This window comes from Thamnophis elegans, chromosome 4 (genome assembly GCF_009769535.1).
Source record: "Thamnophis elegans isolate rThaEle1 chromosome 4, rThaEle1.pri, whole genome shotgun sequence".
Lineage (NCBI taxonomy): Eukaryota > Metazoa > Chordata > Lepidosauria > Squamata > Colubridae > Thamnophis > Thamnophis elegans.
The window spans coordinates 16,298,604-16,323,587 of NC_045544.1; the positions used below are offsets into that span (position 1 = coordinate 16,298,604).

General features: G+C 40.6%; 1 protein-coding gene across 5 annotated transcripts in view; it reads right to left on the reverse strand.

The window, feature by feature from the left end:
- PHIP (pleckstrin homology domain interacting protein) overlaps nt 1-24,984 on the reverse strand; it is an 84,420-nt gene that overhangs the window by 26,264 nt on the left and 33,172 nt on the right. For all 5 annotated transcript variants that reach the window (XR_004255309.1, XM_032216871.1, XM_032216872.1 and 2 more), the window contains exons 16-24: nt 19,230-19,358; nt 17,352-17,577; nt 10,357-10,482; nt 9,815-9,992; nt 8,828-8,951; nt 6,724-6,864; nt 5,297-5,373; nt 3,861-4,092; nt 1,918-2,037 (exon numbers count right to left, since the gene is read on the reverse strand). Coding sequence is in view for 4 of the 5 variants with exons in the window: in XM_032216871.1 (XP_032072762.1) it covers nt 1,918-2,037; nt 3,861-4,092; nt 5,297-5,373; nt 6,724-6,864; nt 8,828-8,951; nt 9,815-9,992; nt 10,357-10,482; nt 17,352-17,577; nt 19,230-19,358 (1,353 nt within the window). In the remaining variant the exon portion in view is untranslated. The remainder of the gene's footprint in view (nt 1-1,917; nt 2,038-3,860; nt 4,093-5,296; nt 5,374-6,723; nt 6,865-8,827; nt 8,952-9,814; nt 9,993-10,356; nt 10,483-17,351; nt 17,578-19,229; nt 19,359-24,984) is intronic.

Genomic DNA, 24,984 nt, shown 5'->3' on the forward strand with positions numbered 1-24,984 from the left:
AAAGTGAACTGGCACCAACATTGGTAGGGACCCACCCCTGGGGCATATGGATTTACAAATATATCTAATGAAAATGTTTCCAAATTGTAGTATGCACAGGAGTATATATTAGCCATTTCTATAACAGCAAACCTATCTAATCAGAAAAGCCAAAGTGTCATTTTTTTTCCATCACAAACACAAAATCCAGAAGCAATTTCCAAATAAAAACAAAATTAGATATATTCTCTTATTTGGATGAGGCAATCAATTTAACCACCTCTACTTTTGTTTTCTTTGTTGTGGAAAGTAACATTTCTCTTTACACTTATTAATCTTTATAGACTGCCATCATTTATATTAGCAAAATTCACTCTATTTTTTAAAATTCTTTTAACCTTAAAAGAAAAACCACTTTTTAAACATCCATTTTAAAACACTAAACTTTTCTTTAAAAACACTTTTAAACCTCTTGGCTCCCTCTTGTGGTCAAAGAATAGATTTTTTTACAAATCAGTTAATTCTGGCCATAAAAATCGGAAAACTTAAACCACTCAAAACAAAACAATCGAATTTCAATTTCTGTGCTTATATTTCACTATCAAAGATACTTTGAAAGTCATAAAAACAAAGGGAACTCAGTTTCTTCTTAGTAGTTGAAGAACCTTTGGTCTGGAAGAAACTTCAACTGGTCAGTTGGCCATATTCATTGGAAGTCTCGATAGCTGATATAATTGTGTTTAAAACTTGGAACATTGCCATTTCTCAATATTGTTAATGTTATGGCAAGTTTTTAAAAAGGCACTCATTTTTCAAAGGTGCAGAGCAGTAGTGGGTTCCGGATAGTCGTAAACGGTACTCTGCGATGGGGCCGGGCGTCCTCGGTGGACACACATGCTATGCGCACAGCACAAATGGCCTGTTTGCCTCAAAAAGCAGTAAGGAAAGCGGGCAGGCAGGTAGGCCAAACAGCCCACCATTCTGGTACAGTAGCCGCTACTCCCAGCTACCACCGGTACACCCATACCGGGTCGTACCGCCTGGAACCCCATACTGGTGCAGTCTTGCCTAATCAACGTGGAAAGTGAGTTGAGTCTCCCTCAGGTCACCACCTCAACTGAAATTACCAGACTTAGCAATGAATGCCTATGGTTCCCTACTATTTCTTACATTCAATAGAAAGCCAACTCAGATTCTCTTTGGAGGAGTACAAAAAACTGCCACCTCCTTCTTGACAATTCTTCTTATTCATAATTCTTTCTTTAATTTCTAGGCAACTTTTTCACTCAAGAAACTTAAGGTAGTTCATTCTGAGATTTCACTTCATTTTCCCCACAAAAGCAATGCTGTCAGATAGTTCAAGCTTAGAGACTGGAACTGGCCCAAGTCACCCAGCCGAGGGTAGACTTGAACCTAGGTTTCCTTGCTCACAGGTCATGATGCCAACCAAATTATAGTTCTATCATTCTCACTCTCTGTCCAGTATTTGCGGGAAAGATACTCCATGGGATCATCCAACAGACAAAGTTTAAAAAATGATGCAGAATGAAATAAACGAGAGTAAATAAGTAACAGAGGAAGGAAAATGGGGTGGATATAAAAGAAATAGAAAAACCTAAATTAAGTTAAAGAGCAAATACCTAGTTTCCTCTCCAAATGAGAGTACAAAATGAATTAGTGAACAGCTATGTTAACAGTGGCATTAATTCATGACACTTGTGTTTCAAAAATAGGGGGAGATATAACTATAGCACAAACGTTTGCACATTTTATTTTAAAATGACCATCAAATTCTGCCTTATTTCAGGATTTTTTTAAAAAAATATTCTAAAGTATTTGACAAAGAGAGGGGAAGAGATTCTTACTTGGCCATTTAATAAACTGAAGATGAATGTGCAACTAAAGGTGATGCATAAAAATGAAAGAAAAAGTAAATACCTCATCTCCCATTTGTGGTACAAAAGGGCATCGTCGAGGAACAGGATCTGTAATCCACACTGAAGGAAGCCACTCTTCTAATGTTAAGCCATTTTCGGTTAGTACTCCCATAGCCAACCTCTAAAAGAAATATGCACATATATCTACATTAAACTCTATGACTTGTTATGCAATTTTAAGGTTTACTTGAGCTTAGCTGTTCTCAAAAGCATTTGAATTCACAGTTTTAGCAATACAGGAATGAACCTCAGATCTGCTTATTTCTCTTTCCTATTCCAATGAGTAGTTTATCAGCTACTCATGTAATGAGAATGAAATGTTTAATTTTTCATTGCAGCCATACTGGAATAGGAAGATATGCATGAGGCTCATGCATATTAAAGCATCACAATCAATTTTCTATTAGCAAAATAAATAAATATGCCCATCACTTGTGAACAGTATTTGATAGAAAATGTCAGCGTCCTTCATGTTATTTGACTAATACCGTGTTTCCCCGAAAATATGACAAGATCTTTTTTTTTTTGCCCCACGAAATATGGCCTTGGGCTTATTATCAGGGAGGGCTTATTGTTTTGGGGTTGCTGGGCAGCTGCCCCCTTGCGAGCGGGACTCCCAAAGAGCTGGGCACAGCCTCAGGGGCGAAGCAGCCCTGAGGTAACCATGCTCAGGAGCAGCCGCCCAGCAAATCCCCTCTCCAGCCAGGCAGAGTACCATTCACTGACCTAGGGGGTATCACTAAGTCTTGCGAGCGCCCCAAGCCCTTGTGCAGCTCTCCCAGGGCACCGCCACCGCCCCCCCCCCACCACACTCCGAGCATAACTTCCAAACTCCAAAACTCCACTGCTGAGTCTTCCAGCATTGGCCGCTCTAGGAATGCTCTCTATGGTGAGCTGGCTGCCAGACAGAGTGTCTTCCGGACAGAGTCTTCCAGCAGCTGGCCCACCATAGAGAGCACTCCTTGAGTGGCCAATGCTGGAAAACTCGGCAGCAGAGTTTTGGAGTTTGGAAGTTATGCTCGGAGCATGGCAGCAGTGCGGGTGCCCTGGGAGAGCTGCGCAAGGCCTTGGTGAGGCTGGGGGCAGAACAGGCGCTCGTGCAACCCCCATCTCCAGCCGGGCAGAGCTCCATGCACTGATCTAGGGGGTATCCCGAATGTGCCAAGCCGTGGGAGCTGGGGGGCAGGCAGAGCGCCACGTGGCTTGGCGCCTTAGTGATACCTCATAGGTCAGTGAATGGCGCTCTGCCGGGCTGGAGAGGGGATTTGCTGGGTGGCTGCTCGTGAGCGTGGTCACCTCATGGCTGCTTCGCCCCTGAGGCTCTTCGGAAGCCCACTCGCAAGGGAGCAGCCACCCGGCAACTCCCTCCTCCGGCCAAGCAGAACGCCACTCCCCAACCTAGCAGTATCCCGAAGGCACCAAGCAACATGAGCACCTTTCCCTCCCCCTGGCTCCCGCGCCTTGGCGCCTTCAGGATACCGCTAGGTCGGTGCGCGGTGCTCTGCCTGGCCGGAGGGGGGGGGATTGTCCAGGGGGTTTATTTTCGGGGGTGGGCTTATATCTTTGCCTACTCGAAAAATGTGGCAAGGCGTTAAGTTTTGTATTTTCGGGAAAACACGGTAACTAAGCATTTACTATATTCCTTCTTCTATAAAAAGGACAAGAGTTCACCTTGAGAGAACGACATCAGGGTAAGAGATATATGGAGGAATTTTGCTAGTTCATGAACAGAATAAAAGAGCATATTAACAAACTCTACACACTTTTCCTCATAGGCAAACTTTGAATCAAAGATCTTGCAAAATGCATATTCCTTAACTTGTAATTTTAATATATTAGCTATCTGGATAATTAAAAGTATAATCACATGCATTTACAGTAGTGAAGAATAAGCATTACTGAAAAGAAGCATTTTAAATTAGTATTTTATAATTATAGTACAACCTTTTGTTTCCTTTCTTTCGGTTTCCTTTTCTTTGGAGATGATGGACCATCTTTATCTTCAATACCTTTTTTCCTTTCTTTTCTGATTTGTTTTTGTCTCTGTTTTTCAGGACCCTCTTCATCTTCTGAGCTGCTCTCTACTTTCTTGGTCTTAATTTTAGGAACTTTCTTTGGTGGTTGCAAATTAATTCCAGCATCTGCTGTCCAGTCTGAATAATCACTGGAATAATCACTAGAAGTGAAATAATTAATCAGTACATAGATATGCACTAATGTGCAAATTTAATATCTATCAGAAAAAGTATGTTTCAGTGTGTTACTAAAAAACTAGCTAACCAAACTATGATGAAACAAATAATTTTTGCCTTAATTCTTCTGGAATTAGAATGCATTTAGATGAAAAGCACTAAACAAATGTTACTTGCAACTTCATATAGAACCATAAAGTATAAATGTAAGCATAAAACCAGGTGGGCCAGAACTAAAATAATCAAAACAAGAATTACCTAATAATGTTAATTTGATGCTCATAAACTCCTCATATGTTCTAATTATTTATTATCATTATACTCCCAAGAAGGGATTTTTGAAGTCAGTTTTGTCAAAAAGAAAACATTTTTTTCATTCAATCTTTATTATGGTCAAAGACCAGCACAAGAAAGGATTAAATTATATGACATGCTGCTTTTTTTGAAGCAAAGATGAACGTGAAAAAACAGGCTGTAATATAGCAGAGAAGACATTTTTCCCTAAAAAATGTGTTCAAGCCCGCTGTCTGACAAAACAAATGTAAAAAAATTAAAGTAAAAAGAGACACCAGCAAAATTCCACAAACCTTTGTGCAAAGTCCAAATGTTGCTATTTAATAAGTAGTTGCTAGTGTTTCCACCAAAATTAGTTACAGAAGAAACAGGGTGTATATTAAAAAGGGCACCACTTCAATGGTTCTTGAAAACGTTGTGTGGTTTCAGTGCTTCATTTATTCACGAAAGAACGCTGTACACCATTTTTAGTAATGGGCAGTCTGTTTGTATCTCAGGATTGTTTGAAACATTCTTAAGACATTCTTAACCTGGGAACTGCCTGTATTTTTCAATGTGATGAATGAAAATGTAATTACATATCAACACTAAGTCCTAGAGAGAGAGATTTTCAGGAGAGAGTTTAATGGTGGCCCTTTCCTATGTGACAGAAGGTCATTCCAAAGGAGCCTCCGATCTTCAAGGTGGACAGAAACGTGGCTGAAAGATCTCTGTACATGTATGGTTTTTTTATTTTTTACTGGATTCTTTCTTCCATAAAGGTTTCTTAAACGCCTTGTTTTACATTTTTTACTCAAAGTATATTTTATGAATCGGAATAATTAACATATATCTTACCACTTAAATCTCCCATTTAAGTTCAAACAGCATAGTTTCTGATATTCAATCACTTACCTAGAACTACCATCACTATGCCATGCTTTTCTTTCATCTTCTGATGTTCCACCACTGGCGACAACAATTTCTCCTTCCTAAGAACAATATAATATTTAGGTATTTCTTCTGACATGCTAAGATTTTCTTTAAAAGTAATGAAGTACTTCGCATTTCTTTAATAAATAAACTAAGTACTTTTGATTAAGAATGCAGTTATTCAGTGACTTCATTTCACTCAATTTTAATGCTACTTTGGGTGGCTCACCAAAAAAAAAAGAAAGAAAACCAGTAAAATTGACCATTGAAAGTTTATTTTTTTAAAAAGTAACCACTAAACAACTTTCTTGAAAACGAAGATTTAACCAAACACTGTTTCTTTAATTATTACCCACAGACTCACAACAGATAATTAGCTTATATAATTGATTTCCAAATGTAATTAATATAGAAAAGTTGAAGCAGTTTGGAACTAGAGCATCGGAAAGGCTGTCTTCTTTGGTATAAATCAGGGTATAACATACTGTAAACAGCAAGGGTTTGGTTACAACACAAAACACATAAAATGCCCATTTCAGGAGAAATACTTCTACACCAGTGGTTCTCAACCTGTGGGTCGGGACCCCTTTGGGGGTCGAACGACCCTTTCACAGGGGTCGTCTAAGACCATTGGAAAACACATATTTTCAAAAAAATACGGAAAACATAAAATAATTTTATGGTTGGGGGTCACAACATGAGGCAGTGTATTAAAGGGTCGCGGCATTAGGAAGGTTGAGACGCACTGTTCTACACCGTCTTTGAACCTGCAGTAGAAGGTTCCACAGCACTTGAATTTTCATATTATCTATGATTGCTGAGTTCTTTTTTATGTTATTTGATTTTTGCTTCTTTAGTTACAATATTTTTAGTTTAAATCACCATAACTGCCTTGCCACTTACATGATCAATAAATAACTCTCTGCTAAAAGAAGTCAGATTTTCCATGAATGGCATTAGGAAAACAAAGCGTCTCTGAACATTTCCTAAAAAGCTCTTCCTGAAAAAGGCAAGTTGCGTTTAACATGTGTAATATATGAATAGATCTAGGAAAAATACTCATTTTTGTATTTAAGAAAGGAATGTCAAGTAACCTGAGAAATTATGAATGATTTCGCATGCAAACAACCTAGGTGCCTAAACTTTCTGTTAATACACCTCCCTATGACGTAATTTCAATGTGCACACCTTCCCTAAAAGTCCAGACACCAAAATGGGCAATGAAAACAATACAACAAAGCTTAATTTTAATAGAAACATAAAAAATAAAAATCTTCACACTTCCCTGGATTCTTTGCAGCTCTCAAAGAGAGGAACATCTCAGCTTGGAAAAGCCCGATCTACCATATCAGAATTCAATGAATAGTCATGTTCATTTCATTTAAAATGAAACACAATATAACTCTTACCTCTGAGGAACTGCTTCCATTTTCATTGTCTTCATTTGGCCTGACAGTTTCCTCTAAGGCATATCTGGTTCGATAGTTATGTTGGTTGGCCTGTTGCTTTTTCGAATCACCAACATCCAACAAATGATCATGTGAATGGTTCTAGAAACACACAAAATGACCATTAATCAGGACCATGAAAAATCTCTGTGAAACAGTACAGAGGTAGAGCTTATCTGTGGAAATAAAAAAGCTTTAGATAAACTAAGTCTCCTCTTCCTTATACATTCTGACATTAATATTACAATCTGAATGGCTTCTGATTAGAATTCACTAAACAACATCCAAAAGAGTAAAAATGCAAATATAACATAATAAATATCTGCAAAAATATTTTAAAATACTTATGAGATTAATTCCTTGTACAGTTTAAAAAACCACCCTACTAGTCCTTTGGTTGTAGAACATTTTACAACTTTCTATCGTTTCCAATAGTTTGTCCATTTCTTAAACTTTTCAGTATAAATAAAAAGGGAAATGATACTGCAGGTAATTGAAAGGTTTTTTTCTCCAAGCTGACAGCAAAGATGTTTAAATCCTAAAGAGCTATTCAGGATCTTTCATCATTTTTCAGGCTGAAGAACTTGTTAATTAAAAGAAAAGAAAATTCCTGGAACCCCTGATCAAACAGAAAAGTCCTTATGCAAGAAAACTATATTCAACTTTTTCTTCTTTTTGCCCTTGTTCTTTCAGGGAATCTCATCAAGTTCTTACGAACTCTCAGCTCTGTGGATCACAATTTGAAAATCCCCAGCTTCCATTAGTTAACTATAGAGATGCAAACAGTAACACATGAAGAAGGTTTTCATATAGGGCAAGAGGCACCCTCCTACTATAGGTTGTTCTCTCTGAATAACCATTTGTTCAGTCACCTTAATGAATGAACTGATCCAGCAGTGGGATTTTAAAAAAATTATTACAGGTTCTGTGGGTGTGGCATGGCTTGGCAGGCATGGCATGGGAAGGATACTGAAAAATCTCCATTCCCTCCCCACTCCAGGGGAAGGTTACTGCAAAATCCCCATTTCCTCCCGATCAGCTGGGACTCTGGAGGCAGAGAATAGATGGGGGTGGGGCCAGCCAGAGGTGATATTTACCAGTTTTCCGAAATACTCAAAATTTCTGCTACCAGTATTCTAGAATTGGTTAGAACCTGCTGAATACCACCTCTGAACTGATCCTCACAATTACGGCTGTTGTATGCATTTACAAGCAAACCGTGTGCTTCAACTCCCCCCACCCTATCTTCCCGCTATCTCTGCTTTTCGGCTGCGACCTGCGCTGTCTTCCTGCCTTCTCCATGGCTAGGTCAGGCGAGCTCCCTTTGGCAGACAAGGCTCTGTCACCCTGTGAGACTTGCCATGTGCTCTCAGGCCTGGATGTACATGGAGGAGGAAACAGGAGGAAGAAGAAGACAGAAAAGGTCAGTGAGGTGCAGCAGACAGCAGCAATGGAAGAGTGCAGGGCAATCAAAAGGCAGGTGGGAAGAGTTGAAGCAGAGTGAGTGCAGCTGGGCAGTGGAGCCTCATCTGCTAAGTGTTGCTCACTGGGCTCAGCTGGGAAGGTAACAGGACTGAGCAGCAATTTGTGCAGAGCAGAAGTTTGAGGTCAAAGCTAGGCATATCCAGACTGTTTGCTTTCAAGTTTATGATACAGGTAATCCTCAATTTACAACCATTCAGTGATCGTTCAAAGACACAGTAGCACTGAAAAAAGTTCCTTATGACCGTTATTCACACTTACAACCACTGCAGCATCCTTATGATCACATGATCAAAATTCAGATGCTTAGTAACTGACTCGTTTATATGACAGTTGCAGTTGCAGTTCATATGATCATCTTTTGCCTAGCAAATCACCTTCGGACTAGCAAAGTCAATGGGGAAGCCAGATTCTCTAATTAACAACTGCAGTGATTCTCTTAACTGTGGCAAGAAAGATAGTAAAATGGGGCAAAATTCACTTAAAACCTGTCTTGCTTAGCATCAGAAATTTTGGGCTCAATTGTGGTCGTAAGCCAAGGACTACCTGTACTCTACATTCTTGCCAAGAGTACACTGCTTACTTTGGGCAAAGTTGGTATCTTATTTTCTCTAGGAACATGACTTATAATGTGCTTTCTTCTCTCTTCTGCTCTGTATGTTCTTATTTCTTCTTCTCCCTTTGCTGTTCGCCATTCTTCTTGCCTACTGCAGGCCAAAAATTCAAGCAACAAAGTTAATTTAAATGTATTAGAATTAGATGCGTTATTCCAATTTTTGTATCAGGAGCCACACATTTGCATCCCAATCTCTTTGAGAGTACACAGCTTCATAATAATGATATCTACCTAAACCAAACAGCAACAAGGGTTGCTTTACAATTCTAAAATATCATATTTTGTGTAATTCCATCTAAATATAAAAACCTGTACATACCCTAAGTAAAGTGGTTATGTAATCCTATCTATAACATTGTAGCACAAAATACATATTGGAGTCCTAAACTAAACTAATCTTAAAATACCCTTCCTGTTAGTCGAGAGAAAGGGCCTATTAGAAATGAAAATACCAACATGGAAACATAGAAAATATAATCAGGAAAAGAGTAATAGTTACAAGAAAAGATTCAAATACTCAAGATCTAGTATTTGAAGAAAGCTAGAAACAAAATGTGGGTCATGTGATTCTTGCCTTCTTGAGCAAATGAGGTTATTAAGTTTCACCAGAACTATCCTCACACCAAACTGAAAAGAAAAATATATTTGCAGCAATTGCTTTTAACCGAATATATTTGTTATCACTTGTTCGATGAAACTAAGCATAAAGCATACCATGAAATCTAGCATTAATTTTGTGCTTGTTAAACAGAATGCTTATCAAGATTTAAATCTAAGCCCAGAGAGAAAGAAATCAGATGACACAGTTTTCAACATTATGGGAGAATTGGGGAAAGGGGGGGGGGAATCTGCCTGGAAAATTAGAACACTGTGCTGTGTGCCAACATAAATAAAGCATCACTGTTGTTCATAGTGCAAGCTTACAAATACAATACCATTAGATTTATCTATTACCTGGATACTCCTGCTGATAATTCTGGTACCACAACCCTTCGACTCCATGCTACCAGATCCCGTTCTGTTGCCATTTCACTTCTTGGAGCATTGCTATGCATCTGGCGAACTCCTTCAATTTGTCCACTGCGTCTTAATCCTACATTTGGTGGTGAATGTACTTCTGAGGTAGAGTTTACTGAGGATAAATAGAGAGAACAAAACAAAAATGAACATTTTTAAACAATGTATTGAGTAACCAAGAGGAAATTTAAAACTATTACTGAATAAAAATTTTTTGTGAACAAATGTCTTAATAAACACACACATATTTTATTATTGAAAAATAATTTAAATTCTATTAATAGGCTATAATACTATTTCCATGATAAAATCATGTCAATTTAGATCTATGTTTTTCAACCTTGGCAACTTTAAGATATGTGGACTTCAGAATTTCCCAGCATGAATTTGGGAATTGAAGTCTATACATCTTAAAATTGCCATAGTTGAAAAATACTGTATTAAATTATTAAAGTTAATGAAACAAGGATTTTTAATACCTCTGCCAATTCTATTTGTATTACTGTTTCCAGCTTCTCCAGACCGACGCTGATCTTGTTCTTGTTGAAGTCTCTGTATCATGCTATCCAAAGGACTAACTTGTTGACTCAAAACTTGATTCAGTCCTATTAAAAGTAGAATTTGGTTAATTTAAAATATATCTTTTACATTTAAAGTGCATGTAGTCCATTAGAGTGCATAAAGTCTATAAGAGTTCAACTGTTAAAAACATTTATTTGGAATGAATGTTTTTATCATAATTCTCTTAAAATTATACAATCCATATCAATTCAATTCATGCCCACTAAAATTAACAGCACAGATTCAACACCTGAATTTGTATTTTTCTTAAGGTCATGCAAACAATGCAACTTGTTTTGTTACATGCTCATCTATATCAATAAGTAACACATAGATCTTTTTTCTCCTATGTTGGACTAATTCAGTTGAGTTCACGAAGGCACAATAAACTAGATCTGAGTTTCTGATATAATTTGTAGTGTGATTGTTCAGATTTTCCACCTGTGAATTATCACAAATGAATAAATGATATGTAATTTCTAATCCTTTATATCTTACATCCAAATAGGTTGTTGGAACTGTCTGAAACTGAAGTTCTATGAAACCTTGTCTCAGTAAATGGGATACAAGTCTGTAAACAAAATAAACATTCCTTTTCCATCTTTAAGAAATCAGTACCTATTGTACAAATTAAGCTTGTACACATGCTTATATATTTTAACAAAACAATGGTAATTAATCTTTCAATAACATATGCTAATTTATATCATTCAACAGGTCCTGATCTAGTGAAAATTGTGAAAAAATATATAAAATAGTTTTAGATACAAATTCACCCATCCACTACTATGTTCATTTTTTCATATGTCAAAATGTTAATGAATCAAGTACTTGTTATTTACACACTGGAGAAAATGAACACTATTCCTTCAAAACTTCCTCTTTAATACCACTAAAATAATACATTAACATCAATTATATTAATTTTCTCTAAACATGCTACTTCTCTGTTTTTTGCGCATGCGTGAGAACGGGAATGGCTGCCGAGCCTCGTTGCTGCGATTGCTACAAGACAGAAAAAGACCAGTTTTGGAGGCCAGGACCCCTGATATGGTAATTGAGGGGTTCCTGTGGGGTGCCAATGTTCGGGCTGTCCAGGGAGGGGGCTGTTTGAGGAGGGGGCTGCCTCTGGGCGGCTCCGAAACGGCGTTATCTCCTCCGGCGTGGTTTCCCTCGTCGGCCCTTTGGAACAGCTGGGAAGCGGCGGCGGCGGCTCTGTGCGAGAGGCGGCGGCTTCGGCCCCGCTGCTTTGAGAGGCGCCGAACTTTTTCGCTGATTAGGCAGCACCGAGGGGTTGGTTTGCACCCCGAAGAGGGGGTGGGGAGCCCAGGAGAGATGCTTAGACCGGACTGGGAGACAGAGGAACTAGTTTCCTGTCCCCACCGCAGCTTTGCTAACTCCCCCCCCTGCATCCCGGTGCGGCGTTTTTCTTCCACCCCGCCGCTGTTCCTGCGGGGCTTCACATTGCCGGACTATTTGCCTGCTGGGACTGGGACTGGAACTTTAGAAACTCAACGACAGGCCCTCGGTAGCAGCCAGTACCATCAACTGCTACCACTGCCTCAGGAGTGCTGTGCTGACCAGTATTATTGCCTTTTACTGAGTCACCTTACATCAGGCACCATTACCCCGGAGAGGCAGCGTATTAGGAGCATGGACTCCCCCCAGTAGCCACTACTGGTGCCTTTTTTACTTCTTTGTCGTTGCTGTGTCATCCTTACCATCTTCTTAACTGGCACTTATCCACCCAGCCTACAACTGCAGCCTTCAGAGTTCAACATCTACGAACAAACTATACCGGCTCAATCAGCATTACCTCTTGCTGCCCTAGTGACATCACTCCGGCCATCCAGACCCTACGTTCTGCTACACATTTGGCAACCCGGATCCAACATCTTTGGCGATCCTTTTAACCATCTGGACTTTTGGGACTTTTCGACCTTACCAGAGGGGGGGAAACGCCACCCTCCCCCCCTGTATACCCTCAATGGATTGGAGCTGGGCTCTCAACTATTTTATTAACTATTTTATCAACTAACTGCCATAGGAAGGGAGAGGAGCGGAGTACCTCTCCCCCTCCCCCCTTCTCACTTTGTTCCATCTTAGACTGCGCAACTTAGTCTCCGCATTTTATGAGTGAGGTGTGAATGATGTGACTGTCGGTGTATGTGCCCACTTTTAACTCCTATCATTGTTGTATTTCCTCTGTGTTTTTTAAATTGTTAGTGGGGAGTGAATGGTGTTGTGATTGTGTATATCTGAATAGGCTGGGGCCTCACCCAGGCACCCTCTATACTGAGTGCTCTGCAGAGGTACTAGAGGGGCCTGGGTCAATCCCAGCCGCAGAATGCTTGTTTCGGAGGACCTGCCGGAGCACGCAAGAGTTATGGGGGTGGATAGGGGGACCACGGACACGGGAGTGGGCCAGAGCATTACGGTCTTAACAGGGAGGGGCAGATATGGCGGGGACTTTAGGGCAGGCCATTACCGGGGAAGGAGGGCTCGCTACGTCACAGAGATCCCTCCTTCCGGCCCTATGAGTCCCACTCCAAGGCCAGGTGGTGTGAGTAATCAGGACCCTGGCCTCAGGCTGCTGTCGCTAAATGCCAGGTCTGTAGTTCATAAAGCTCCTCTCGTTCGGGACTTAATTTTAGACGAGACGGCAGACCTGGCATGTATTACTGAGACCTGGCTGGGCCCGGAGGGAGGAATCCCCCTCGTAGAGATGTGCCCAGAGGGTTTTCAGGTGCTCCATCAGCCGAGAGCTAAGGGAAGGGGTGGGGGTGTGGCCATTGTTATCCGAGAGTCTCTAGCACCTCGTAGGATCCCTGCTCCGGAGCTTGTCGGGTGTGAGTCCCTGCTGGTGAAGTTGGACCTCAAGGGTCAAGTGGGTCTGCTGCTAACGTACCTGCCTCCTAACTGCGTTGCAGCAGCCCTCCCCTCGCTCCTCGAGTCGATAGCCGAGCTGGCAGTTGAGTTCCCCAGACTTATGGTTCTGGGGGATTTCAATTTGCCTTCACTCGGTGAACACTCTGATGGAGCGCAGGAGTTCATGGCTTCCATGACAACCATGGGCTTGACCCAAGTAATCCGAGGACCAACCCACTCAGCGGGTCACACGCTTGACCTCGTATTCCTCTCGGAGCAGTGGAATTGTGATCTTGGTCTGAGGGGTAGCGAGATCTTGCCCCTGTCATGGTCAGACCACTACCTATTGAGGCTTGACTTTCGGAGACCAAACCCCCACTGTAGGGAGGAGGAACCAACCAGGTGGTTCCGCCCCAGGCGACTTATGGACCCTTTGGGGTTCCAGACGGAGCTTGGGGTTATTCCTGATACTCTAGCCCGCAGTCCGGCGGAGACTCTGGTTGCTGCCTGGAATTTGGCAGCGACGAAGTCTCTTAACCGGATTGCGCCTCTACGGCCGCTCCGAGGCAGTGGATCCCGGAGGGTTCCTTGGTTTACTGAGGAACTCCGGGAGATGAAGCACCAAAGGAGACGCCTAGAGCACTTATGGAGGTCCAGTAAATCCGAATCGAGCCGAGCATTTTTGGCAACCTACACCAGAGATTACGTTTGGGCAATTAGGACGGCTAAGAGAACACATATTGCCTCTCTGGTTGCGTCTGCTGAGTCGCGCCCAGCCACCCTGTTTAGGATAACCCGTTCCCTCCTAAATAGGAGGGATACGGGCGATCCGCTGCAGGGCAGGGTTGAGGACTATGTCCAATTCCTCGCAGACAAGGTTGCTCGGTTCCGAGCGGACCTGGACTCCAATCCTGCAGAACCAGCCGAGGCACTAAGGGATGATCTGGTAAGCCATCGCTGGACTGAGTTTCAAGCTGTTACCCCTGAGGATGTGGACAAGGCGATGAGAGCTGTAGGTGCCTCCACATGTGTGCTGGACCCATGCCCCTCCTGGCTGGTTGTAAACAGCAGTGAGGTGACACGAGGCTGGATCCAGGCGGTTGTTACCGCCTCTCTACGGGAGGGGGTCTTTCCCCCCGCTTTAAAGGCGGCAGTGGTGAGACCCCTCCTGAAGAAACCATCCTTGGATCCAGCTGTTTTAAATAACTATCGTCCAGTCTCCAACCTCCCCTTTGTGGGGAAGGTTGTTGAGAAGGTGGTGGCCTTTCAGCTCCAGCGGTCCTTGGAGGAAGCCAGTTATCTCGATCCATTCCAGTCTGGCTTCATACCTGGCTGCAGCACAGAAACCGCTTTGGTCGCGTTGACCGATGATCTTTGGAGAGCCAGGGATGGAGGCCATGCCTCCATCCTGGTGCTCCTTGACCTCTCGGCGGCTTTCGATACCATCGACCATGGTATCCTTCTGCGACGACTGCGGGAGGTGGGGGTGGGAGGCGCTGTTTTACAGTGGTTCTCCTCTTACCTCTCGGACAGGTCGCAGTCGGTGTTAGTTGGGGAGCAGAGATCGACCCCTAGGCCCCTAACGTATGGGGTGCCGCAGGGTTCGGTCCTGTCCCCCCTTCTTTTCAACATCTACATGAAACCACTGGGTGAGATCATACGACGGCACGGGATAAAATACCATCAATATGTGGACGATACTCAGTTGTATCTGTCCGCCCCGTGCCAACTCAACGAAGCGATGGATGTGATGAGCCAGGGTCTGGAGGCTGTTAAAGACTGGATGGGGGTCAACAAGCTTGTGCTCAATCCAGAAAAGACCGAGTGGCTGCTGTGTTTCCCTCCCAACAATTTGGCTAATGTTCCATCTCTCAGGCTGGGGGGTCAAATTATACGCCCCTCAGACAGGGTTCGCAACTTGGGAGTCCTCCTGGACCCACAGCTGACCTTCGAACATCATTTGTCAGCTGTGACCAGGGGGGCATTTGCCCAGGTTCGCCTGGTACACCAGTTGCGTCCCTACCTGAACCGGGAGGCCCTCACAACAGTCACTCGTGCCCTTGTGACCTCTAGGCTGGAATACTGCAATGTGCTCTACATGGGGCTGCCCTTGAAGAGCATTCGGCGACTTCAGCTAGTCCAGAATGCGGCCGCGTGAGCGATTGTGGGTGCACCTCGCTTCACCCACGTAACACCTATCCTCCGCGAGCTGCACCGGCTACCTGTTGATCTCCGGGTGCGCTTCAAGGTGCTACTTATCACCTATAAAGCCCTTCATGGTAGTGGGCCTGGGTACTTGAGAGACCGCCTACTGCCAATTACCTCCACTAGACCGATACGATCGCATCGATTAGGCCTCCTCCGAATTCCATCTTCCAGCCAGTGCAGACTGGCAACTACCCGGAGGAGAGCCTTCTCGGTGGCTGCTCCTACCCTTTGGAACGAACTCCCCGTGGAGATTCGGACCCTCACCACCCTCCAGTCCTTCCGCGCCGCTTTAAAGATCTGGCTGTCCCGGCTGGCCTGGGGTTAAGATTGTAGCCCCGCCCGAACTGTGTGACTGTTGTGCTCTTTTTTAACATGTTGTATTGTCTACTGTTTGTCTCCCCCCCCTTTTTGAATTGTGAGCTGCCCTGAGTCCCCCCAGGGAAAAGGGCGGCATACAAATAAAGGAAACTAAACTAATAAAGGAAACTCTTTCAAAAACTGTGGAAGAGATTTATGAATAAGAAACTTGTCATTTTTTCAGTGACCCAGTGATAAATACCGTGTTTCCCCAAAAATAAGACATGCCCTGCTAATAAGCCCAATTGGGCTTTTCAGAGCATGCGCCATAATAAGCCCTCCCCTGAAAATAAGCCCTCCCCCAACTATTTGAGCGCATGTGCAACCAGTCCCCGCCATTACCACTGTACCACCTACTAGTACAGCTTGCGGGGCAAAAAGAGGGCCTGCCGCAAAAACAGTGGCAGGCGAAGAAAAGTGCTTCCACCCCCTGCCCTTCCCTCCCGCGCAAAGAGCGCACCGCAAAAAGAGTGTCAGGCCAGCAATCCTATCACCCCCTCCCATCTGTTCCTTCTTATGCAAAAAAACACCACCCACCCCACTCCAATGGTAAAGGCAGCCTGCCTGGTTCCCTTCCCTGCGGTCCATTTAGTGAGGGGTGGCAGGTGGGTGGGGGGGTGGGAAGTGAGGCGCACTTCTTAGTTTGCAACGGACCTGGAAAGGTAAGAGGCGCGCCTTGCTTCTCCCCCCGACCTGCCACCCCTCGCTACAGGAGCTGCAGGAGGGGGTGATCGCATTGCTGGCCTGCAGCTTTTTGCAGCGGGGTTTATGCACAGGAGGGAAGGATGGGGGGTGGAACACGACAGAGCTGGAAAGGTAAAAGGCGTGCCTCTTCTCCTCCCCCTTCGCTAAAGGGACAGCAGGGAAGGGAACTAGGCAGGCTGCCTTTACCATTGGGGCGAGATGGGCAGTGTTGGGCCGCGAGGCACGCCTCTTACCTTTCCAGGTCCATCACAGTTCTTCCCATTGTGTCCATGGAAGCCCCTGGTAAAAAAAATCCTTCTCGCAACTTCAAGTAGTTTGAACTCTTGAGAAGGGGTTTTTTTTTTACCAGCGGCTTCCCTGGACACAATGGCGAGGAGCTGGAAAGGTAAAAGGCGTATCTTGCTTCTCACCTGCCCCAGAAAATAATAAACCCTCCCTTATAATAATCCCAAGGCCATATTTCATGTCTGTCTTATTTTCAGGGAAACACAGTAGGTACCACTTTGGTGGGAAAGTAACAATGTTCCATGCGCCTTGGTATATAGTCATGCGGCCCACATGATACGGAAGTGCCTTCAGACAACTGTGGCTCCCTCGGCTAAGAAACAAAGCTGAGCTAACACACACACACACTCTTAGAATCAGACTGGATAGGGGAAACCTTTACCTTTATTCTTATGCCTTTGGCACTGAAGCTAGTAAGAATGCTAAAAAGCCCCTCTCAAAAATCCTGGAAAATAGTAAGGTACCATACAAAGTTAGAAGTTGTACATACCTGAGGATGTTACCCCCATCTGAGGAATAAGCTGCTCTTCTCTACAGTTTTCACGTCCTGGAACTAATCTCTGAAATCTTGATGGATGAGGGTTACCATCAACATCAACCAAAAATGGAGGTGGCATGAGATGTGGTGCCTGTTGTGTCTGTTCATCCAATACAAAATTATTGGCATCACGAATGAGAGGCCGATAATCACTGTGAAAGAACATCTGATCTGCTATCTGCAAATAAAAATACATATTTAGAATTATACTATATGTAATTGAAAGAAAATTTAATAAAGTACATCTGTGACTCAACATCAAAATACTTATATTGCTAAAGTAACCTTTTATAGATAACTTTCTTTTGTAAAAATCAAATCTAGTTAAGATTTAAGAAATGATTAAATATAGACTGCCATCAGTTCAAAAAACTGCTAATTATAGTATAGCAGCTAAATTAATTACACAATTCTTTTATAAAACAGTTTTTAAATTTGAAATTATACATTTGAGAGCCAAGGTCTTCCAAGACAATGAGAAATAGTTCTGCACAGAACTATTAAATAAATACTTATTAATTCTCCATAAGGATATAAACTTGTATAGTAGCAAAGGATGTAAACTTGTATAGTAGCAAAATTTGTTCTTAGTGAGCTCCTTTTTCACATCTTTGTTAGCATCTTATTTTATAATGGAATAATGATATATCTGTACATTAAAAAACCTTATATTAAAAAAGTATTTCTAGCAAGAAAAATATGGCAAATTGCTATGTGATATAATGGATCTTAGTAACAAGTAATCTTACATCTATTAGTGTAGATGAATTTTAATTACTTATCATTTTTTAAAAGTTTCAATATAGTTACAGGTAAGACTAGCTCCCCCCAAAAAATTGTAACTCAGTTGACATATTTCAATAATGATAATCAAATAAAAGTTTTTAAATTTTGCTTAGTTCTATCATATTACAGGTGCATTAGTTATCCTAGGGAATTAGGAGGGTAGCCAATGAAAGAAATTCAAGCTCTATTACAACCTGTTTTCCATAGTTGCAAACTTTTTGAGCAAAATAGAGTTTCTAAATTATTGTTTTTTTATTTTTAGAGATGTAGACATTTTGAATTAACTATGTCATTAAAAAGAAATCAATAAAAGTTCAGTTTCCAAGATAGGGGGAAATGATATTTCATTTACAAGGATGTGATCTTTTTATAACAAAGGTTAAAAACAGTTTGAAGTTTTTGAAATCCTTGGTATAACACATTCAGGCAATTCTTCTTCATAAACTGAGGGCAGAAGAGAGATCCTGATTAATTCTTGATTCTTTTGGAAGGATTTTGTAATTGGGAATTTATTTCCATGTTTGCATATTTTTCTTCCTTTAGAGAACCTAAGAATCCAGAGTGTCAGTCAGTTTGGATTTAGAATTGGAACCTGATTCTTCCAATCATCTTATTTCTGCATGGAGATCAGTTTGTGTATTTAAAGATCTTTTTTTAAAAAAACTGTTCTAAAATATCATTAGTAATTCCTTTCTTGATGGTTTGAAGGCACTACATTTGAAAGACGTTAAGTTGCCCAACTCCAGCCTAGAACATAAAATTTCCCTAAAGCATTCCTGTAATAGGATGCAGCATTCCTGTAATAGTAAATTAAATCTAATATTTATTATTCAATATTATATAACAAAAGAATTTTGAGATGTCAGGTGGAACTTCAGAAGCATATTTCTGAGCCATTCATTATAAAAACAAAAAAGTAAGATTTAATTTGAACAGAATTTGAATGTAACTTTCATTCATACTGGAAATCTACAGTCATTTGATTAAAACTAGCTTGTATCTCTTATGCAAAAATTACAAATTAAACAGTTTCTTGTATAATACCTTATCATATTTGCTACTGGAACCAAATCCAAATATTAAGAGGTGCCCATGGGAATCTGTACATGCAAAATGCTGGCCATCAGGAGAGCACTTGCAGTCAAAAACAGCTCCGTGTCCTTGTCCTTCAATCTGAAATACAGCAGCACATGCATTAGTACTAAGTACCAAAAATCTATCTCATTTTCAAAATGTGAAGCAACCTATTAAAAAGAAAATCCTATTAAATAGAAACAATCAATATATCATTCATTTTGATTTGTAAATGAAATCGAGTTCCCAGAATCAGGAAAACTATGCTTATATTTGATTATGTATAGTGTAAGAAATCTGAAAATTAATTAACTATTGAGGAGACTCATCAAATTAACTTCTGACCAAACCTATCTCACTAAATTTATTTCAAAGTAAACATGTTTAGAATCAGGTTATTTAATTCATTATTAAAATAAGAAGCTGTAAAAGGTGAGGATTCATCCTTGATTAATATAACTTGGAATGGGACAATTTGCTGTGGCCATCTTGCCACAGTCATCTCACCATGGCCAACTTGCTGCAGGCAACTCGCCATGGCCAACTCACCATGGGACAACTCAACTCAATCTTCCCTTGTTTCTTTGACATTCTTTTTATTTTTTTCAATGGAAATAATGTCAAAAGAATTGTGGTGGACAACAGTTTTCCTTCGTGGAATTATTCCTTGCGAGATGGCTCCAATGAACTGTTACACAGTGAGTAGGCCATAGTAAGGTGGCCACAGCGAGTTGTCCTAGACCTAAAAGAACCATTGCCTATTTCTTATTTTGTTTTTGTATACTTGAATGAAAACTCTAGCCAGAATTCAATTATTAATAGCAATTTGTCTTTCTGGTTAAAAAAACACAACCCATGGAATGCTGTATAATTTACTCCTTCCCAATGTTTCCAGTGAGATGACAAGTACATAGCTGAACTAGTTGTTTTTTCAGTTTAATACAAGTTCTATATTTGACTGCTTGCAACCCATCTAAAGAACTCCAAATATTTTAAAAAGAATTTTACCTGATACCTGATTTTCTGTTTTCCACTTCCATTAATCCAGAACAAATGGGTTTTTGTTTTTCCCTGTAACCTGTCAATCAAGCACAGGTGACCAATCACCACTCTGAACTTTCATACCCTACTAATATTCCTAGCTGCCAATAATTTTGGTAGCAGTAAGCAAGTATCTGTTCTGCCTATCTGTGGAAAGGCTGTGAAATGCAGAAATGCACTTAAAAGGGAGTAAAAATTTCCTTCTAATCAAGTGCGTATTAAAATCCCAGGGGGGGGGGGATGATAAGGAATCCTTTCTCTTACTATAAAGTTAAGGATTTGACAAAATAAACTGTACTAGGTTATATATTATGTCAGATTCAGGTATTCTACTAAAACCTCATGATTTTAATAATGATAGATTATATCTGAATATATAGAAGTTTGCAAGAAAGTTAGGTGTGCTTCAAAGTTAACAATAAATCAAAATAACAAAGAGACCATATCTCTACCTATATCAAATGGAACCTATTTCTAAGTAATACAGTATGGATTTTTAAAAAGTTCCTATTCATTATTCTTTACAAGTCTTGTCCATGTAGTTCCCCAGTTGTGACTCAGACAAAAAAAATCCCTAATAGGAAGAAAGGGGCATATTTTGATTTATTTTTCCCTTGTGTACCAGAAGTTTTTAAAAATCCCTTAAAATTGTAGCATTTTTTGCCTATTAAATGCGCTGTGCATGGTCATATAGGCTTTCCTATGCCGCAGCTTATGTAATGTAATTAATTTCCTATTTTTAAATAATTTGGAGCACATGTATTACTTTATTTTAATATAGCTCCAACAAATCAATAAAATCAAATTATTATCTCTCTATAACAAAACAAGAAGTGATCTGTGTTAGTTTTGTTACAGTACACATATTTGTATAAAAGTTGTATGGCTATTTTTACTTATTTTGGAGTTGCAAAAAAAACCCTAGCAAATCATAGAAAAGTATTTCTGCAAAAAAAAAAGTTGAAAGAGCAGACAGATCACATTATATTACTCTAATCTATAAGATGGGAGTTTAAAAATTGTTCTAAGTACCAAAGATTCAGTCCAATCTGTCATACAATTTTCAACTTTGTATTGAGAACTACAGTGGATATAAAAAGTCTACACACCCTATTAAAATGCCAGTTTTTTTGAGATGTTAAAAAAAATCAAACCAAAATAAATCACTTTAGAATTTTTCAACCTTTAATGTAACATATAGGTTGTATAATTCAACCGAAAAACAAACTGGAATCTTTTAGGGTGGTAAACAGCAATAAAAAACGTACAATAGTGTAGTTGCATAAGTGTTCATACCCTCTTACAATCAGGGACATGGCTATGTTCAGAACCAACCAATCACATTCAAACTGATGGTAAATAGTCAGTATACATCTGCCAACAATTAAAGTGACTCTGATCAAATCCATAAAAGTTCAGCTGTTGTGTCAGGATTTTTCAGACATCTACTCTCAGTTGCATTTTACAGGAAAGCCATGGTGTGCAAACAGTTTACAAATCATCAAAGGGCTCTCATTATTGGAAAGTATCAGTCAGGAGAAGGGTACAACCCCCCCCCCCAATGCATTTGATATATCATGGAACACAATGAAGATGGTCATCAAGAAGTAGAGAAAATATGGCACAACAATGACATTACCAAGAACTGGATGTCCCTCCAAAATTGATGAAGAAAAAGAAAAAACTGGTCCAAGAGGTTATCAAGAGGCCTACAACATTACAGCAGCTGCAGGAATTTCTGGCAAGTACTAGTTATATACTATGTAACAATCTCTGATATTCCTCATATACCCAGGCTGTAGGGTAAGGTGGAAAGATTAAAGTTTTTTTCTTACAAAGAATAAACATCAAAGCTTGGCTACATTTTGCAAAACCCTACCTCAAGTCTGACAAAATCTATGAGAAAATGTGTTATGGTTTGATGAGACCAAGGTTGAACTTTTTGGCGCAAATTCAGTGGTGGGTTCCGGATCAAGTTCCAACCGGTACGGTTGCAACGGGCTCGGCATCACCCACATGGACACGCAAGGTGCGCGCATGCATCGTACTTGCCTGCGATGCCTCCGCAAGCCTCTGCGATACTCCAGCTAAGTGGAGTGGAGCGCTGTACGTGCCATGTGCATGTGCGGAAGCACCGAAGGCGGACAGGTAAGGAGCTCGGGCAGGTGGGCCCTCTGGAGCTCCATACTTGAACGGTACCCGGTGCTCCAGGAAGGCTCTGGTACACCCGTACCGGGGTGTACCGCCTGCAACCCACTGCCCTAATTCCAAAAGTATGTTTGTCATAAAAACCAACACTGCACATCACCAAAAGTACACCATACCCACAGTGAAGCACGATCGTGGCAACATTATACTTGGAGCTGCTTTTCTCAATGGGAATTGGGGCTTTAGGCAAAGTGGAAGGAGTTATGAACAGTTCCAAATATTTGGGCACAAAACATCCAGGTCTGTGCTAAAATGCTGAAGAGGAATTTCAACTTTCAACACAACAGCAACCCAAAGCATACCTCCAAATCAACAAAGAATCAACAAAGAATGGCTTCACCAGAAAAACATCTAATTTTTGGAATGGCTCAGCCAGATCTTGGATTTGAATCCAATTGAAAAACAGCGGGGTGAGCTAAAGAGAGCTGCGTACAGGAGATGTTCTCACTATTTAACATGTAGTGCTTTTGCAAGAAAAAGTGGGGAAAGATTCCAAAGGCAAGATGTGGCATGCTGATAAGGTTCCTACCCCAGAAGATTGAATGTTGTCATAAAACCAAAAGGTGCTTCAATAAAGTATTAGTTTAAGTGTGCACATTCATGCAAATGAGTTATTATATATTGTTATTGTTATCCTTAAAAGATTTCAGTTTTTAAAATTGAAATTGGATTGTAAAGCTTCAATGTTATGTTAAAGAAATAAAAAATTCTGAAGTAATTATTTTTTTTACATCTCAAAAACCTGGTATTTTAATAAGAACGTAGCTTTTTATATCCACTATAACTCGCACATAGAAAATGAAACAAAAGATGCAGAAAAATAAGGCAAGTTTAATGTCCTTCCCTCATCTCTTAAAATTATACATACCCTGAGCTTTCTTAGATGAAAAAAAATAAAAATAACAATGGCTAACTTCTTCCATGATTTTTTAAAAACAAACCCTAAAATGCTCTTCTCAGTATCCTCCAGATTTAAAAAGTTATAATGCAAGAAACTGCCTTCTATCAAATTGCTTCATATCTTCTGTACTGATTGGTGATTAAAGTTCAGAAAGAACAGCTTTTCAATAATAGTACATTGTTTATGGACATACCTTAGAAAGGTTCTTAAAGTCATGAAAATAATTTTTTATTCTTAGAAACTAAAATTGAGATATCAACAAGTTCCTTCTCTTCTCCTACAACATGAACCAAGTAAATGCATATTCACACATAAGGAAAAGAAGTCTACATACAGGAAGCTTATTCATGTCTTAGCTTGTTAAGACTGACTGCATTCCATATACCGTATTTTTCAGTCTATAAGACACACTTTCTCCTCCCCCACCCAAAACTGGATGGAAATGTCTGTGCATCTTATAGATTAAATGTTGTTGAAGCCCCGCCCAACCGCCAGCCCCCAATCTTTGGCCTCTGCCTCCCACCAATTTGTCTCCTTGCAGCAAACAGCCTGGTGAGCTTCAACACAGCCTGATTTAGCACGAGCAGCTGATTGGCAGTTGGATTGGCATCCCGGAATACCGACAATCAGCTGTTCCACGCTGCGGCCAAAAACGGGATTCGGCGGGGTCGAAAATGGGGTGCCAGGGAGGTGGCGGCAATGGGAGGTAGCAATCCCTGCTGCCTGAAACAGCTGGTCAGTGGTATTCTGGGAGGCTGATCCAATCGCCAATCAACTGCTCATGCTAAATCAGGCTGTGCTGAAGCTGACCAGGCTGTTTGCTGCAAGGAGGCCAATTGCTGGGAAGCAGAGACAGATGTTTTTTTCTTGTTTTCCTCCCCAAAAGCTAGATGTGTCACTTCTAGTCCAAAGCAACTTATAGTTGAAAAAATATGGTGCTTGGACCTTAAGCTAATTTTTTTACTTTCTGCTTCTTTTTCTAAATAGTGACTACTGCTACACCAAAATTTAAGAAATTCTTGTTATAATGCAATCTAATGAATTAAGTTTATAAATATAAAAAGTAGTGAAGAACTTAAGAAATGTGCATATTTTTAATATAAAAGCTAGGGCTCATAATTGCAGTAATTTATTTGGAAAGCCATTATTAAAATATAAAGATGTGTTTTAAGTAATATTGGCAGCTTAAACTATTCTATTGCCACCAGCATAAGTAATATGTATGACTAAACATTATAAGGGCAAGATTTTAATGTAGTGGTGTTCTCCAAAACTCAACCTGTTTTGACTCTAACCATCTTGCCATTTCTTAAAATGATTGACTTTTTCAAGAATCCATTTCTAAAGAAATGTTTAAAAAACAAGCAAAGTTGATCTAAACTCAACAGATTCATGACGACATGAATCCAGATGAGTTTATGAAGCATATTTCTCCTCTATGATACATTTATATTCACAGTGCTGAATCCAAGGGAAAAAAACCATTAAGAACTTTTTCTACTTCATATTTCAGAGTTCCTATTTTCAACTGAGGTGGTACTCAGAAGATACATCTGACTGCCCAGTTTAATAAGT